General features: G+C 38.6%; 1 protein-coding gene across 1 annotated transcript in view; it reads right to left on the reverse strand.

Moving 5' to 3' along the window:
• The window catches only part of c3a.5 (complement C3a, tandem duplicate 5), a 42,408-nt gene that overhangs the window by 21,928 nt on the left and 4,608 nt on the right, over window positions 1-15,872 (reverse strand). Inside the window, exons 2-17 of the mRNA XM_087237790.1 lie at window positions 14,210-14,405; window positions 13,917-14,085; window positions 13,356-13,429; window positions 13,169-13,257; window positions 12,894-12,976; window positions 12,726-12,813; window positions 11,323-11,425; window positions 10,831-10,951; window positions 10,586-10,701; window positions 10,357-10,503; window positions 9,221-9,421; window positions 6,619-6,810; window positions 5,052-5,204; window positions 4,029-4,158; window positions 3,871-3,945; window positions 1,858-2,058 (exon numbers count right to left, since the gene is read on the reverse strand). Coding sequence (XP_087093916.1) covers window positions 1,858-2,058; window positions 3,871-3,945; window positions 4,029-4,158; window positions 5,052-5,204; window positions 6,619-6,810; window positions 9,221-9,421; window positions 10,357-10,503; window positions 10,586-10,701; window positions 10,831-10,951; window positions 11,323-11,425; window positions 12,726-12,813; window positions 12,894-12,976; window positions 13,169-13,257; window positions 13,356-13,429; window positions 13,917-14,085; window positions 14,210-14,405 — 2,138 coding nt within the window. The remainder of the gene's footprint in view (window positions 1-1,857; window positions 2,059-3,870; window positions 3,946-4,028; window positions 4,159-5,051; window positions 5,205-6,618; window positions 6,811-9,220; window positions 9,422-10,356; window positions 10,504-10,585; window positions 10,702-10,830; window positions 10,952-11,322; window positions 11,426-12,725; window positions 12,814-12,893; window positions 12,977-13,168; window positions 13,258-13,355; window positions 13,430-13,916; window positions 14,086-14,209; window positions 14,406-15,872) is intronic.

Consider the following 15,872-nt stretch of genomic DNA (forward strand, 5'->3'; position numbering starts at 1 on the left):
CAAGATTTTGGTAAAAACCCAAGCAATATGAACATCAACATGAAAAGTGAGTTGTGTAATAAAGGGATGACAGAAGTAGAAAGTACTGAACTACTGAAATGTATTGAATACTTTATATAAAATGCTTTTTTAAATGCTGGCAGCTTAAATATGCCTCTCATATGGAGAGTGAAGTCACATGCTTTTCTCAGATGTGAGTTTTTCACAGACTTCAACAGTGTTGACCAAATCTTGATGGTTCAGAGGGTCTCATTTATCAAATCTAAGCTGTGTTTTGTATTTTCTATTAGATTCGAGTCAGCTGATTGGCTGGGCCATTCTAGAGCTTGATTTTAAGACTCTCCTTGGCTGTGTTTTGGATCATTGTCTTGCTGAAATGTCCACCCTGGTTTCATCTCCATCCTCCTACTAATGTAGATGTTGGACTGAAGCAGCTGAAGAACTACTGAGAGATTTCAGCTGCTGTCCGGGCTTTCACTGCTGAACTACACCTCTCTTTCTTCATAAGCTTAAAATGAAATGACACATTGAAAATGAATTATTACTAGGGATGTAACAATATTGTAAATACCGTCATACCGCAATATTAATTTTTTTCAATATTACCGTAGGCGCATGACTCAATAAAACCTATATTTCTGAGAAAAGTTTGCTCAGGCGAATGAAGCGAATGGGAGGTAGCGGGAACTACATTTCCATCAGCCTAGGCGTGGCCATCATCCTTTGCGGTCTGTTGTCACTACAGATCCAGTAATGGAGTGTGCTGCTAGTAGCGGGGAAGAAAAAGAGCTGGAAATGATCGAACCTAAAGCGGGTTTTAAATCGGATGTGTGAAAGTATTTCGGTTTCTTTCTAAAAAGATACGAAAAAGGAGAAAAGGTGACAGACAAAGACAAAAACAGTATGCAGACACTGCCAGACTGTGGTGAAATATAAGTCGGGGAAGACGACTAAAAGCTGCAGAACAGCACACTTGTTAGATTGATGCAGACATTGACTTGTACCGCAAAGAGACCTCTATCTCACTCATGGCTTGTTCTCTCAAGTGGTGGAACGACGATGCACAACGTTACCCACTGCTGTCAACCTTGGCTAAATCATATCTCTCTGTCCCAGAAACCTCAGTCCCAAATAAGAGGGTTTTTTCTGTTGCAGGGGACATGCCCAGAGATCCCAGCTTTTACCAGATTATAGTTATGTGATCATTTTTCTTAAAAAACCCATCTCTATCTAAGTGAGTGAGTGAGTGATTAAATGTTGAATGTGATGAGTTTTCAACAATACTAAATTGAAACTTTATTTTTTTTATATGGTTTAATAGTTTTTTGTTATTAAAATTGAAAAATTGAAGTTTCGAAACTTACAGATAGATGGCTAATATGTACAGTATGTCATTGATATGTTCAGTGCTAAGGTAAATAAACACTTGGCACTTTTTTCGAGTATTTTCATAAGTTTTGTTTTTCCTGTAAATTATTCAATAAATACCGTAACCGTGCCATTCATACCGAGGTATTACCGTACCGTGAAATTCTGATACCGTTACATCCCTAATTATTACAAAGAACTTCATTTGCAAAAAATTTAGTTTTCTTTCCATATTTGGATTTCTTTGGTTCAGTCAACAGCACCTTTAAAAACATGTTTATTGAGAGAAACGGTGACATGTTCAATACTTATCTCCCCTAACTGTAAGCAGTATTTGTAATATTACAAAATGTCTACAAACACAGTTTAGGACAAAATGTCTAAGCCTGCAAACAGTCCTGTGAAATATTTTCAAAAATGTTCCAGATAATAAATAACAAGTGCAAGGAGAGCTGGAGTATGTGTTTGTGAAAGAGGCTGAAATCTCACTGCGGGACAGAAAGAGCTCTTTTTCAGCATTGTATTTGACCCGGTGTTCTGAGATCAGCTTGCAGCAGCGCACAAACGCCTTGATACACTCTTGAGTGTCACTGATGAACGTGGCTCGTCGCTCACACGTGTAGCCAAGTGTGTTCTCCACCATCCCGTCCACACAGCACTTCTTCAGTTCGTGATCCGAGTACTCGCCAGCTGAGGAGACAATGCAAGGCAAGTTTATTTATACAGCACATTTCATGCACGATAGTAATGCTTTACATAAGTGCTTTACATAAACCTGAAATAAGAAACACAAGAAAACAAAGTACACCTTGTTGGGGGTGTTTTCATCCACTCTGGGGTGATTTTGAGGTTAATTTGGTCACAACCTTTTCTGCGTTTCAGCAAGTGGAATAATTTTTGGTGACAAGTCTTATTTTGACGCATATTTTGGGAAAAGGTTTTGGAATTTTTCTAAAACTCAATACACTCTGGGCAAATGTACTACACTTTCATCATTATGTTGGTGGCTGTTTTTGCCCCATTGACTTCCATTATAAATGATATTTCGCTAATTGCAAAGCCATGACACCATATAATCATGATTTCTTGGTTGTTGTTGGTTCTCCCTGTTGGGAGGAGGTAACATTTGTGATTTGTACTGTCGATTACATTTGAAGCTATATCTTCACATGTGCCCATCTCCAAGAAAACTGTAGACTCCACCGTTTCCCCCACATCTTTTTTGTAAACAGGTAGCAAATTAAGAAAATCGGCAGTATGTTCATTTAACTTTCAAGACTCCTAACACAGAATCCCAGCATCAAAAGGCAGGGGGTTGGGTTGATAGGCCGCACGTGACGTGTCTGAAGAGCGTGGAGGCATCCGGGGGTGATAAGGGTGTGTGACTTATTTGAGGACCGGGAGGGAGACGCGCGATTTCCAGGAGGTTATCACTCATTTGCGGGCATTTCGAGTCCTGCAAATGTATAGAGACTCCCGGAACTTCCGGATGTCTGAATATTACGTCTAACAACAGTAGTCCCTACTGAAAAATCCAGCTTAAACCAACCTAGGATGGTTGGCTGGTTTTAGCTGGTCAACCAGGCTGGTTTTTGAGGGGTTTTGGCCACTTCCAGGCTGGTTTCCAGCCATTTCCAGCCTGGTCTTAGCTGGTCAGGCTGGGAAATGACCAGCCAAATCCAGCTAAAACCAGCTTGAACAGCCTGGTTTAAGCTGGATATAGCTGGTTTTGGCTGGACTCTCAGCTTGGCTAGGCTGGTCAAGCTGGTTTTATCTAGCTTAGGCTGGTTTAAGCTGGATTTTTCAGCAGGGGTGAGACACAATCCAGTGGTACAACCTTGATAATGACATGCACTGCTCTCTGTCTTTGGAGAGAAGCGCGTGGCTGTGTGTGTGTGTGTGGCTCTGCAGTGAACACCCCTTTTGTTTGTGTGTGGCTGTGTGTGGTCATGTGATGTGCGTTTTCAGAGGGCTGTTCAGAAATGCTAGGTAAAACATGGTGTGGATGTGGATAATTTTCGCTCTAAAATGCAATTTTAACACTAAGACATATTAGTGTAAACAGGGCATAAGTGTGTATTTTTCACGGGCGGGTTTGCGACGGGGGCGGGGCATCGGCGATCCCGGCTCAGCATCGTGTTGTCTATTGGCCATCGGCGATGGCATCGTCTATCGGCCCAACCCTAGTCCTGAGTTCTCTCCTACGACTGCTGCCCCCATGAGCCGGCCCCAGGTAAGCAGATGAAAATGACATGTAAAACAAAGTTCAGACCACAACTATGAAAATGTAGAGAAACAATATCAATGCGATCACTTTCACGTGAAATTTCCACTCTAGAAACTGAAGATGCAATTGAGGCTAAATTGTTTGTTGAAACACTCCACACATTGAACATCATTTGCACCAATTGGCCTCTTTTTGCATTGTATTTAAATGTTTTCAATTTGCATTTGGTGTGATCCCAGCTAAACAAAATAAATAATAAAAAATCGCTTGTTTACCCAGTGTCCTGGTGACCTGATGGATACTCCTCTCAGCTCTCCTTTTTCTCTTAGGTGGGGCGGGGCACTCTTTTTCTGCAACAGCATGAAAGTTTGCAAACGTAATGCACAAACTCTAAATGACTTTAATTCTAGCTAAATCGGTTCACTGTATGCACCTGTTCTCGTTTTGGTTCCTCCTGCAGTGTGTGACTCAAACAGGAGTCCAGCATCTCTGAAAACCCCCATACTGTCCTGTCCACTACCAGCGGTGCAGCCTGTGTCGTGCTTTTCAACCACATCCCAGATCTAAAGTACAAATAGACCAGGGGTTCACATTTTTGAGATTGAAGATAAACACAAACAAGTCCTAATCAAATCGCTGTAGCTACATTAAGGTCTCAAGCAAAATTACAGGTTTGTACAAGAAATTAAACATTATTTATAATATTAGCTTTAATTCACAGCCTGGGCAAACAGTTTTGATGCAAGAAGCGTCAGCTTTTGGTTTCTTGATAAAGTATGCATATAAATAATTTCCTACACAGACCAATCGATTTCCTTCTTGAGACCTCAGTGTATCACCGGCAGCCTTAAGGATTGATATGGACTGATATGGCCTGTATGTTTATTTTTAAATCCAAAAAAAAAAAAAAAAGCAGACAGTGACCGCCATTATAAGAATCAGCAATGAACCACATGTTCAGCTAAAGATCTTCTTTAATGTTCAACTGAAGAAGAAAAAAAGTCACCTTTATCTTGGATGGCCTAAGGGTGAAAATAGCGAATGAACTTAAATTTCATGCTCATTTAAAGACTTTAAGATGACCCTTGGGAAAAGTCATACTTCAGCTTAGTCCCTTATTTATCAGGGGTCGCCACAGCGGAATGAACCACCAACTTAGCCAACCAGCTAACCTTATCAACCATCATCTGTTTTATGCAGCGAATGCCCTTCCAACCGCACCTATAGCGCACCGGAGCACCCAGAAGAAACCCACGCCAAAACATTGAGAACAAACAGAAAAACTCCAGACAGAAATGCCAACTGGCCTGGTCGGGACTCGAACCAGCAACCTTCTTGCTCTGGGGCATCAGTGCTAACCACTGAGCCACCATGACACCCTTCTTTGGGGAAACTATCCATGCAGATTCAGGTCTGTACCGATTAAGGGGATGATACACAAGGTGAGTTACTCTACCTTAGTCTGAGTGAGTCTGTGTTTGTCATTGAGGACATATACGCCCTTGTCTACCGCCACCAGGCCAACTTTAGCTCCAGGATCTCCGGTGATCTTCAAGCTGAGCTGATCTCCTGGGCCAAACAGCATCGGGTCCTTCACCTCCACTTTGAGCTGAGATTAAAAACAGGTAAGAACTAATTCATATGATAATGATGATAAAAGCTGTTCAGTTTAGTTCAGTTTATTATTCTCTGTCCTTTTAAAGGTCCCGAAAAGTGCTTTGAAATGTGCTTTTTTTATTTAATGTTTGATGTAATCTCATCCAAAACGTGTAGAGAAGGTGGGACAGAGAGTAGCCCCTCCCCTTTTTTGGTTTTCTCACCACACTGCCAGTGACAGTGGTTGAGCTCAAACACATCAAATGTGAAGCGTCTTGAAGAAGGCAGGAAGAAACTGAAGAGGGATGAGAAACTGAAGTTAAAGGTGGAGTGATTGAAACCATTTATCCATTTAGGCCACAGTTTTCAAACACGGTTCCAAAAGGGCCGCAGCTCTGCACAGTTTAGTTCCAACCCTGATTAAACACACCTGATCAAACTAATTGAGTCCTTCAGGCTTGTTTGAAACCTACAGGTAAGTGTGTTGGAGCAGGGTTGGAACTAAACTGTGCAGGGCTTCGGCCCTCCAGGAATTGAGTTTGACACCCCTGATTTAGGCGGAAGTGACAAACTACTATATGTTTATATCTGTTACACATCTTATAGACGTGGATTTTATCACTGTTTTTGTGCACACTAACTTATAGATATCCTAAGAACTAACAATACTGATACTAACATCCCTACTTAAAAATCCAGCTTAAACCAGCCTAGGCTGGTTGGCTGGTTTTAGCTGGTCGACCAGGCTGGTTTTTGAGGGGTTTTGGCCACTTCCAGGCTGGTTTACAGCCATTTCCAGCCTGGTCTTAGCTGGTCAGGCTGGAAAATGACCAGAGAAATCCAGCTAAAACCAGCTTGAACAGCCTGGTTTAAGCTGGATATAGCTGGTTTTGGCTGGACTCTCAGCTTGGCTAGGCTGGTCAAGCTGGTTTTAACTAGTCATCTCCCAGCCTAACCAGCTAAGACCAGGCTGGAAATGGCTGGAAACCAGCCTGGAAGTGGCCAAAACCCCTCTAAAACCAGCCTGGTCGACCAGCTAAAACCAGCCAACCAGCTTAGGCTGGTTTAAGCTGGATTTTTCAGCAGGGATCTTAACTTTATTTTAATTTCATAGGTCTTTTAAGGGTACTTAACGCTCAGCAGGAATACATAACATCAGAAAAGAACATTAAAAACAGACCAATTTCTTTTTTTTAGCTAAAACTGCAGATAAAAACAGTGAAAACGAGGAACCCACAGTAAATGTAGTAAAAAAAGTTCAAAAATGTTAGATAAACAAACAGTAAATACTAGCTAGTTTGTAACTAACTCATTCACTAAGTCTTTTACATTTCAGTTTAAGCAATAACAGCTTGTGCAACTGTACACTGGTTATTTAAAAAAAATAAAAATAAATAAAAAAAAATCAGTATGATTGCCAAACCCACCTTTCCCATGCATGTGTCCTTCACATCGACCCAGACTGAATCAGACACCACCTCAGACGAGCCCACATGGTAATAAGCCACAAAGCGGAAGGACGGCACCATTTCTTTGGTCACAGGTAGAGACAGAGTGACGAGAGCTTGGCCTTGTCTCTTAAACCGGTTTGCTTGAACAATCTGACCCTTACTCATGATCTGTGAGAAAAAAAGACAAATACAGTCAGTTTAAACTGTATTAGGACACGGCTCTCTGGAACACTTGACTCATTTTATTACACATAATTTAATTAGTAAACTAATTAGTTTTGTTTTCTTGGCATATATGGATTTCTTTGGTTGTCACCAGTGGTGTAAAGTAACAAATACTCAAATTACTGTAATTGAGTAGTTTTTCCTCAGGAATTGTAATTCACTGAGTAGTTTTAAAAATGTGTACTTTCCCTTATTCCCTGAATATATTTTTAGTGCTGTATCTGTACTTTCACCACTACTTTCCTTTAACCTGCAGTCACTGCTTTATTTTTTCTTGTCTATGAGGATTACAAAAATCAGTCCTGTGATTCCCGTCCAATCAAATGGCATCATAATGAACCATCAAGACATGTTAACTTTATATTCGCAGCAAACTGTTTGGAAGCATTAAAAGTGTTCAAGAAGATGTCTAAAATCTTTACACACATTGACCCAGAGACGGTTTAGATTCGTAATAAGATGACGGATGTTTACTGTATGATAACCAAAATGGCCTTAAACACCCAGCAGGCACAAGATGTCAACATGACTTCAGATTGACGTTGTAGCCCAATGTCATAGGGACGTTGTATTTAGTTTAGAAATGAAAATCAGGTCAAAGTCAGAACTCAACGTCAGGCCAATGTCCAACGTCTAACCTAAAATCCACCAAATATCAACATCTAATAATGTTACAGCTAGAGGTTGTGTAGACGTTACCACTATGACATCTATCAGGCGTTGGATTTTGGTTGTCATACCTGAAGAATAAATGTCAGTATTTGACGTCAATATGACATTAGTTTAAGATGTTGGCTCGACAGTGGATTTTGGTCACTTTCTAACACAACCTAAAATCAACCAAATATCAACGTTATTTGACATCATTATTTAACGTCAAACTAACGTTGTCCTTAGACACCGGCAAGACATTGAATTTTGGTCACCTAAATCAACCTAAATCTAACCTAATATTGACATCTTATGACGTTGTGTGCCTGCTGGGCAATAACTGCACTACAGAATGTTACGTTTACACACATCCACAATTTACATGTAAACACATCAGCTTTCTACAGCATAATACTCACTACTCTTGAGTACATTTGAAAAGTCTACTTTTTACTCATACTTTGAGTAATATTCACAACCAATTGCTCTACTTGCACTACATTTTTAGGCGAGTAATGGTACTTTTACTCGAGTATGATTTTTCAGTACTCTGGTTGTTACCAACACCCGGTGAAAATTTCAAGTCAACAGCACCTTGAGAAATATGTTTACTGAGAAAAAATGTCGACAATACTCATGTTTAATACTTATTTTTCCATTTGTACACATTTACACAACCAATTATTGAATAGTAATGCGGTCATCCAATCAGAATCTGCCACATTCTCCTCCAATGGCCTCTGGAGACTTGGGATCGTCACAATACTAACATCTTAAAAAAATTGTTACTTTAATTGCATTTTTAAATTGACCTGGAATATGCGCACTAATGGTGTCAGGCCTGGATTGGCTAATCGGGAGGACGGGGAGAATTCCCGGTGGGCCGGTCTGTTTTTTTGGCCGCGAGGGCCGGTGTCCCCAGCTTCTTGCCCTCTCAGCAGTCACACTTTTTTCATTTATTTATTTATTCGACCATAGCCTCATTCTTTTTATGCATTATTTTGCCGCAGCTCCGCTCTTTATTTATTTTCTTGCAACGCCGTGAGCAAAATGCGCCCTGCAGGTTAATGATGATGTAACTATCATTCGACCGCAAACAGTGACACCTTAGTGAAAATAAAAATTCGAATAATTAATATTAATGAATATTAGGCCTGCTCACTGAAAATCAGATGATTAGAAATCTAAAAAGGGGACACAAGATTAAGCCATTGTGGTCCAGTGGTCAGCATGTTGTGTTACAACGCCACTGACCTGGGTTTGAATCTCACCTAATTTATTTATTGATTTATTTATTTTAATTTTTAGTGTTAAGACATATCATTTGAATTACTTATGTAGGTGTAAATGTTTTATTTAAATTTTTTGTGTGACCACCATTACAAAGGACTGGATATCTGTAAAGAATTTTGCACAGAATATACTGTATATTGAAATATTGCAGGAAAGGACATTGTGATGTTTTAAAGAATAGTGTTGGACATTTAGCTACCCTTTAATGTTCTCTTATTTACGAAAAACGTTCGTTCTAAAGCAGCTGTTTCCTTGAAAAAGACATAAGAGTGTCATTAGAAACTGAATTGGAAATGATGTCTATTCAATAGTCAGTCGTGATAGCGGAGGTGGGCCCGTCTAAGGCTTGAAACTCCAGGGCTGAAAAGGAGTCCCACTCTGGCCCTGAATGGTGTCATGCGTTACTCACCATATATGTGAAATCCTGGTTCACCACTCCAGCACCATTTCCCAGATTCAGGTTGACCTTCATCTGATCCCCGATCTCGAGCTCTGCGGCATCGATGCCGATGTGCAGGTAATTGTTGGCGCCTTTAGGTTTGTAGGCCCGAGCAGTCATCTTCTTCACTGCCTGCTGGTCAGCGCTTAACTGCGGATCTTTGGTATTCGCCTGGAAATGAACATACAGTAATGAGATTTACAATTTGCATCAAGTCACTGAAACTTCAGCCTTATTCAGATTAGTTTTATCTGGAGACCTCTCATACAGGATGGTAAAAATGTAATGTTTGTAAAAAATTAATAATACAAAAAAATAAATGAATAATAAGTATTAAATAAGTACTAATTAGTGGTGTTAGTGACGCCAGCAGGAGGTGTTCAACATGCCGTCGGTCCTAACACCCCAGTATATTGATGAGGACTCTATACTGCACAGTGAGCGGTATCTTTAGGATGAGACGTTAAACTGAGGTCCTGACTCTCTGTGGTCATTAAAAATCCGGGGATGTCCTTCGAAAAAGAGTAAAGGGTTAATCCCGGTGTTCTGGTCAAATTTGCCCACTGGCCTCTGTCCATCATGGCATCCTAACCCTCCCCATATCATATTGGCTTCATCATCTGCTTCCTCTCCACCAATCAGCTGGTGTGTGGTGTACGGTCTGGCGCAATATAGCTGCCGTTGCGTCATCCAGGCTGCACACTGGTAGTGGTTGAGTAGAAAAAAATGTGTAGAGTGCTTTGAGTATCCAGAAAAGCGCTATATAAAATGTAAGGAATTAATTATTATTATTATTATAGGAAAGGCCCCATATTTTATCATACATCTTCAGGTTGCCAAATCTAGAGAATTGCAACCTGTCCCAGCTTGAGGGCAGAAACCATTTCAGCAAACCATTTAAAAAAAAAAAACTTGAAGGTGACATAAGAGATTTCGACTTTCAGAATCACTCTGTCACACCATGTCAAAAAAAGGGAGTTGTTGATGTTAAGCCAATTTAAAGTCTGGTCTGAACATCTAAATAATATATAAAAAAACTTCCACATGAAGAGCCTGAGAATCCAGTCTAATACCCTTCCAGAATTCAGATACAGTTCTAGTCTTACAGTGATCTCCAATGTTGAAGATCCTCCCAATGTGTTGATGGTCACTTTAGTGATGCCGTTGGGTTTTGTCCGACCTTTGACCCCTCCAGGATTGACCTCCACCTCCACATTTTCAGCAGGTGTCCCATCAGGATTTGTTACGTAGACCTAAAGACATAACGAAAAACTAGAGTCATCAAAGCACAGTGGTGGCGATTTTGGGGTCCAGTTTTGTGCGCTTGTGTTTTACCGAGACATCGAAGGACATCCCGGGTTTGAAGAATTGCGGTGTTCGTTTGAAATAGATCGAGTATGGAGACGTCACAATCTGAATGCCTTTCTTTTCCGCATCCACCATTTCACTGCCTGAGACACACAAATCAGTCATTTTATGAGTTAAAGTCAAGTTTTATGTCATATTGCAGGTTTTTAAAGTCTCTTCTGCACTGCTATGATGTAAAAGATCAGCTCATAGAAAACTCCAGATGCTCTCACCAGACTCTGTTAAAACACTGGCTAAAATGTAGATGGATTTCCCAACCAGCTCCTGGATTTCTGGGAAGGTTTGCTTGATCATTTCACTCGTCAGCTCGGCTTCTCCTTCTCCATCATAGATCTACACATACACACACACACAAATAGTAGTAATAGTAGATCAACTAGATCAATTGTTGTTTTTTCTGTTTATGCATGCAAAAATATAGTTTATATATTTAGTATGATATATGAAATGTTTGAATACGTTTTTTAAAATACATCTACATTTTCACTTTCTATTGTATTACAAATAATGCAGTATATTTTTACACATTAACCATTTTCAAAAAAAAACTATATATATATATATATATATATATATATATATATATATATATATATATATATAAATATATATATATTTATATATATGAATAAACAAATTAAAATATTGCAGAGCATACAACATATACACGCACACAGTATCACTATTTTTATAAATAAACTGACCTGAACTCTCTGCAGTGAAGCCGCCATGCTGATCTTCTTCTCACCGTCCACCAATCCAAACACCACAAATGCACTTCCTCGCACCTTATTACCAAACAAATACCTGACAAAAGAAAATATTTGAGGATGTGCAATAGATCTACAATGATAACAGGCACAGAAATTATTTCGTTCTACAGTAGGTAAAAAAAAAAGAAATAAATTAAGAAAGAAGAAACAGATGAAAAAACAACAATATTAAAGAGATAAAAATTGAAGAAAAACAGAAGAATAAACAAAAAAGGAACATACATAAAGTAAAAAAGGAAATAAAAAATAACAAACAAAAAAACTAATGAAAAAACAAGAGATCAACTACTAAGCAAAGATAAAAACAAATGAAAGAATAAAACAAAGAAAAATAAAAAACAAAAAGAGAAAAATAAAACAGATAAGAAACAAAGAACAAACTAACAAAAAAACATATAAACTAAAATAATTAGTAATAAATGAACAAACTAAAACAAGGAAGGAAAGCATGAATGAAAGAAAGAAAGGACAAAGGAACAAAAGGAAGGATGAACGACAGTAAGAAAGAAAGGACAAAGGAACAAAAGGAAGGAGGGATGAATGAATGAAAGGACGAACGAACAAATGAAAGAAAGAACAAAGGAACAAAAGGAAGGACAAACAAACGAAAGGAAGGACAAACAAAAGCAAGGATGGACAAAAGGAAGGAAGGAACAACGATTGAAAAGGAAGGAAGGACAAAGGAACAAAGGAAGGGATGAACGAAAGTAAGTAAGAAAGAAAGGACAAAGGAACAAAAGGAAGGATGAATGAATGAAAGGACAAACAAGCAAATGAAAGGAAGAACAAAGGAACAAAAGGAAGGACGGACAAAAGGAAGGAAGGAACGACGATTGAAAAGGAAGGAAGGACAAAGGAACAAAAGGAAGGACGAACAAACGAAAGGAAGGAAGGACAAAGGAAGAAAGGACAAACAAACGAAAGGAAGGACAAATTAAGAAAATTAAGGACAAACAAGCAAAAAGGACAAACGAACGAAAGGAAGGATGAACTAACTAACAAAAAGGACTAATGAACAAAAGAAAGAACGAACAAAGCAAGGACGGACAAACAAAAGGAAGGTACGATGATTGAAAAGGAAGGAAGGACAAAGGAACGAAAGGAAGAATTTATAAAGGGAAGAAAGGACAAGCGACAGGAAGAAAGGACAAAGGAAGGACAAAAGAATGAAAGGAAGGAAAAAGGAATAAAAAAACAAACAAACAAAAGGACAATTGAAAGGAAGGACTGACAAATGAACGAGAGGAAGGATGAACGGACTGATAGGCTGGTGAATGAAAGGACGGACAAACGAAAAAAAAGGACAAAAGAAAAGCAGTGATGGTGAGTTGTACTTGGCTGATATGTCCACAGTCAGAGATTCTTGGTTCACATAGAAGAAAGGTTTGCTTGGACGCAAGTTGACTTCAAAGCTGGGCAGCACTACAGGAACAAAACGATCTTTTAAATTTGATATTTAATATTTTACAGAGTTTTAACAGAACCAGAAGGCAGAAACGCACCGTACTCCTTAACCTCAAACTCAGTGGTGAAGTTTTTCTGCGGTGTGTTTGTGTATCTGGCAATCAACTTCCAAACCCCAGCACTACAGAATAAACACAACTAGTCAAACACAAAGAGACTTATTTATTTATGATCTTTATCCATACAGAAACCTGATATATGGGCACACATGAACATATACAGTGAGTAAATGAATATTTCCTACAGGACGCTTCACAATAATGATTTGTTGCTTTAGATTCATGTATTTATTACATTTCAACAGTGAACAAACCTGGCGAGTTCAGTCAGGGCGAAGTTTTCGGTCCCGATGCCTCCTCTTGGCATGAATTTATCCCTTTCCAGTGTGATGCCTTGAGGGTTCTTGATGAACAGTGAAAATGCAACAAATTTGAAGATTTCAGATCTTTACCTCACAATATGTTCATCAATGCTTTTAATTTTAGTGCGTATCAGAGTACCATGATATCGACAGAGATCGAAGCTCCATCAAACGGAAGATGATCCGGGGTTAGAGAGAAGATCCTGTAATTCACTGCAAAATACGCCAAGTTAGCTTTGTTTCATGCACAATACAATGCAAGTATTTTAAGCGAGTTTAGAGCTTATTACCGTATCAATAGCCATTTCATGGAAAAAATACATATACAATTTACAAAATAACACTTTTCTATAATACACTGTCAAACCACCTGGCTTTCATTGAATTTAATGCCAAAAATTAAAAGTGCAGTAGGTGATCTGCCAAAATGCTAATCGGATAGCATATTAGCTTTGGACAGCAGGGAGGGACTGTGTTTCAAAGCCACGCCTCTTGAAATCACGAGCGCGCCCACCGCGACACAACAGCAGTCAACCCAGTTCATTCGCCAGTTAGAAGTGTATGTAGTGGTTGGCCGGGCGGCGTGCAGGAATTTCACTTAATACTAAGCCACACTGAATATTCAGAGTAGCGGTAAACAATATCAGGAGCGCGTCACAGAAAACTCGTCACTCTTTTGAAAAGTTTGACCAGCTCATACCCGTGCTAGAAGGCGTGTAGATGGGCTTGTCAGTCTGTGCAAACAAATATCCAGACTGGAACGACAGCAAGACCACTTTCTCCAGAGTGTGAGTCGGGAAAATAGCTTGCAGATACACATACTGCTTCTCCAGAGGGTCATCAGAGAAGAAGTTCAGATCATCACGGATCTAAATATCAGAAGATTAATCAATTAGTTACATCTGAAGATAAAAAGACTGGATGTAAAGATGACCTCTCATCACCATATGATATATCATCAATACACTTAGCCAGGGGTTAAGGAGTTCTGACCTTTATATCTGTGAGGATCAGGAAACTGTTTTGCGCGGTCAGTGTCACTGTTTTTGACAGGATGTCCAGGTTCTTCTTTGGATGGTTCTTTACAGAGATCTTTACGTCCAGGCTTTTACCGGTGTAATCCTGCGCCTCCACTAACACTTTTGCAGATGAACCCACTCCCAGTAGATTAGGAGCCGACAGCACATATCTGAGAATGAGACAATTTGAGAGACAAAATTAATAGTTCTCCTGTGTTTTTGTTTTCCCCTTTCTCTTTCTAGTATTTACCAAACGATGTTTAACAGATTCAGGATTTTTTCTTCTGGAGAAAGTCTTGTTTTATTTCAGCTAGTATTAACCTTATTTTAAAATGCGGAAGTGCGCCTGTTTTCGCGATTGTCTTAGAACTTACGATTCAGTCGCCTATGGTAGAAATGACTAGGAATAATAAACGGCAGAAAACGGTCAAACTACTTGCTCTACAAACAAATGTTTGCAAGACTATACAGACCAAGAAGAATAATATGATAAGAAAACATCAGTTTGCAACATCAAACAGCAAAACGAGCAGTTTTTAATGTCTAAAAATGAATGGAAGTGAATGAGACTGGAAGTCAAGCCAAAAAGATTTTGCAAAAAGCTGCGCCTGCTCGTTTGCAAAGAATAAGGTGAATAAAATCAGTTTTTTTTTAAACCCATTTAAAAAGTCAATATTATTAGCCCCCTTAAGCAATATTTGTTTTGGATAGTCTCCAAAACAAACCACTGCTATACATTAACTTGCCTAATTGCCCTAACTTTACCCTAGCTGAATACTAGTGCCTTGAAGAATATCTAGTCAAATACTATGTGCTAGTGTTTAGTGATTAGATTAGATAAATTAGTGATTAGAAATAAGCTATTAAACTATTATGATTAGAAGTGTATTGGGAAAAAATTCTGGTCAACAAATTGGGGAAAAATCTACTAATAACTCAGACGGGCTAATAATTCTGACCAGGGGCGGTTTTAGGATTTTAATTTTAGGGGGGCTCAACTCCTTATAAAACGTAAAAAAAAGAAAAAGATAATTTTTTTAAAAAAACTATTAAATTACTACTTATAAATTGTTACTCCTTATAAAAGGTTAAAAAAATTATATATATATATATATATATATATATATATATATATATATATATATATATATATATATATATATATATGACAATTCATAAGTAGTAATTTAATAGTAATACACTTAATGTTTGTTTAATATGGCTTGTATACTAGTATTCCACTGTGTTACATAGGCACAGGCACTTGAGTTTACTGTAGTAAAAAACACTTTTTATATATTCTAGTGCATTTTTTGATTCCATGGATGAAATAAATAAACTGCCACTCTACTAATTATATATATTTTTAAACGTACAGGTTAATTCACATATTTCACGATCTGAATGATAATGATAAATAGGTATTTTTTTAATACAAGACAACATTTAATGCTTCTATCTCTGTCAGAGACAGTTAAAACGAGTACATTCTCTAAGTGCTACTATCACTATTTAATCCTTTCTGTGTAAGACTGTATGGTATAGTTCAGGGTTGGCCAACCCTGTTCCTGGAGAGCCACCTTCCAGCAGATTTCAGTTGCTACCCACATCAAACACACCTGCCTGTAATTATCACG

The sequence above is a fragment of the Danio rerio genome, chromosome 1 (genome assembly GCF_052040795.2).
Source record: "Danio rerio strain M-AB ecotype USA chromosome 1, GRCz13ab, whole genome shotgun sequence".
Lineage (NCBI taxonomy): Eukaryota > Metazoa > Chordata > Actinopteri > Cypriniformes > Danionidae > Danio > Danio rerio.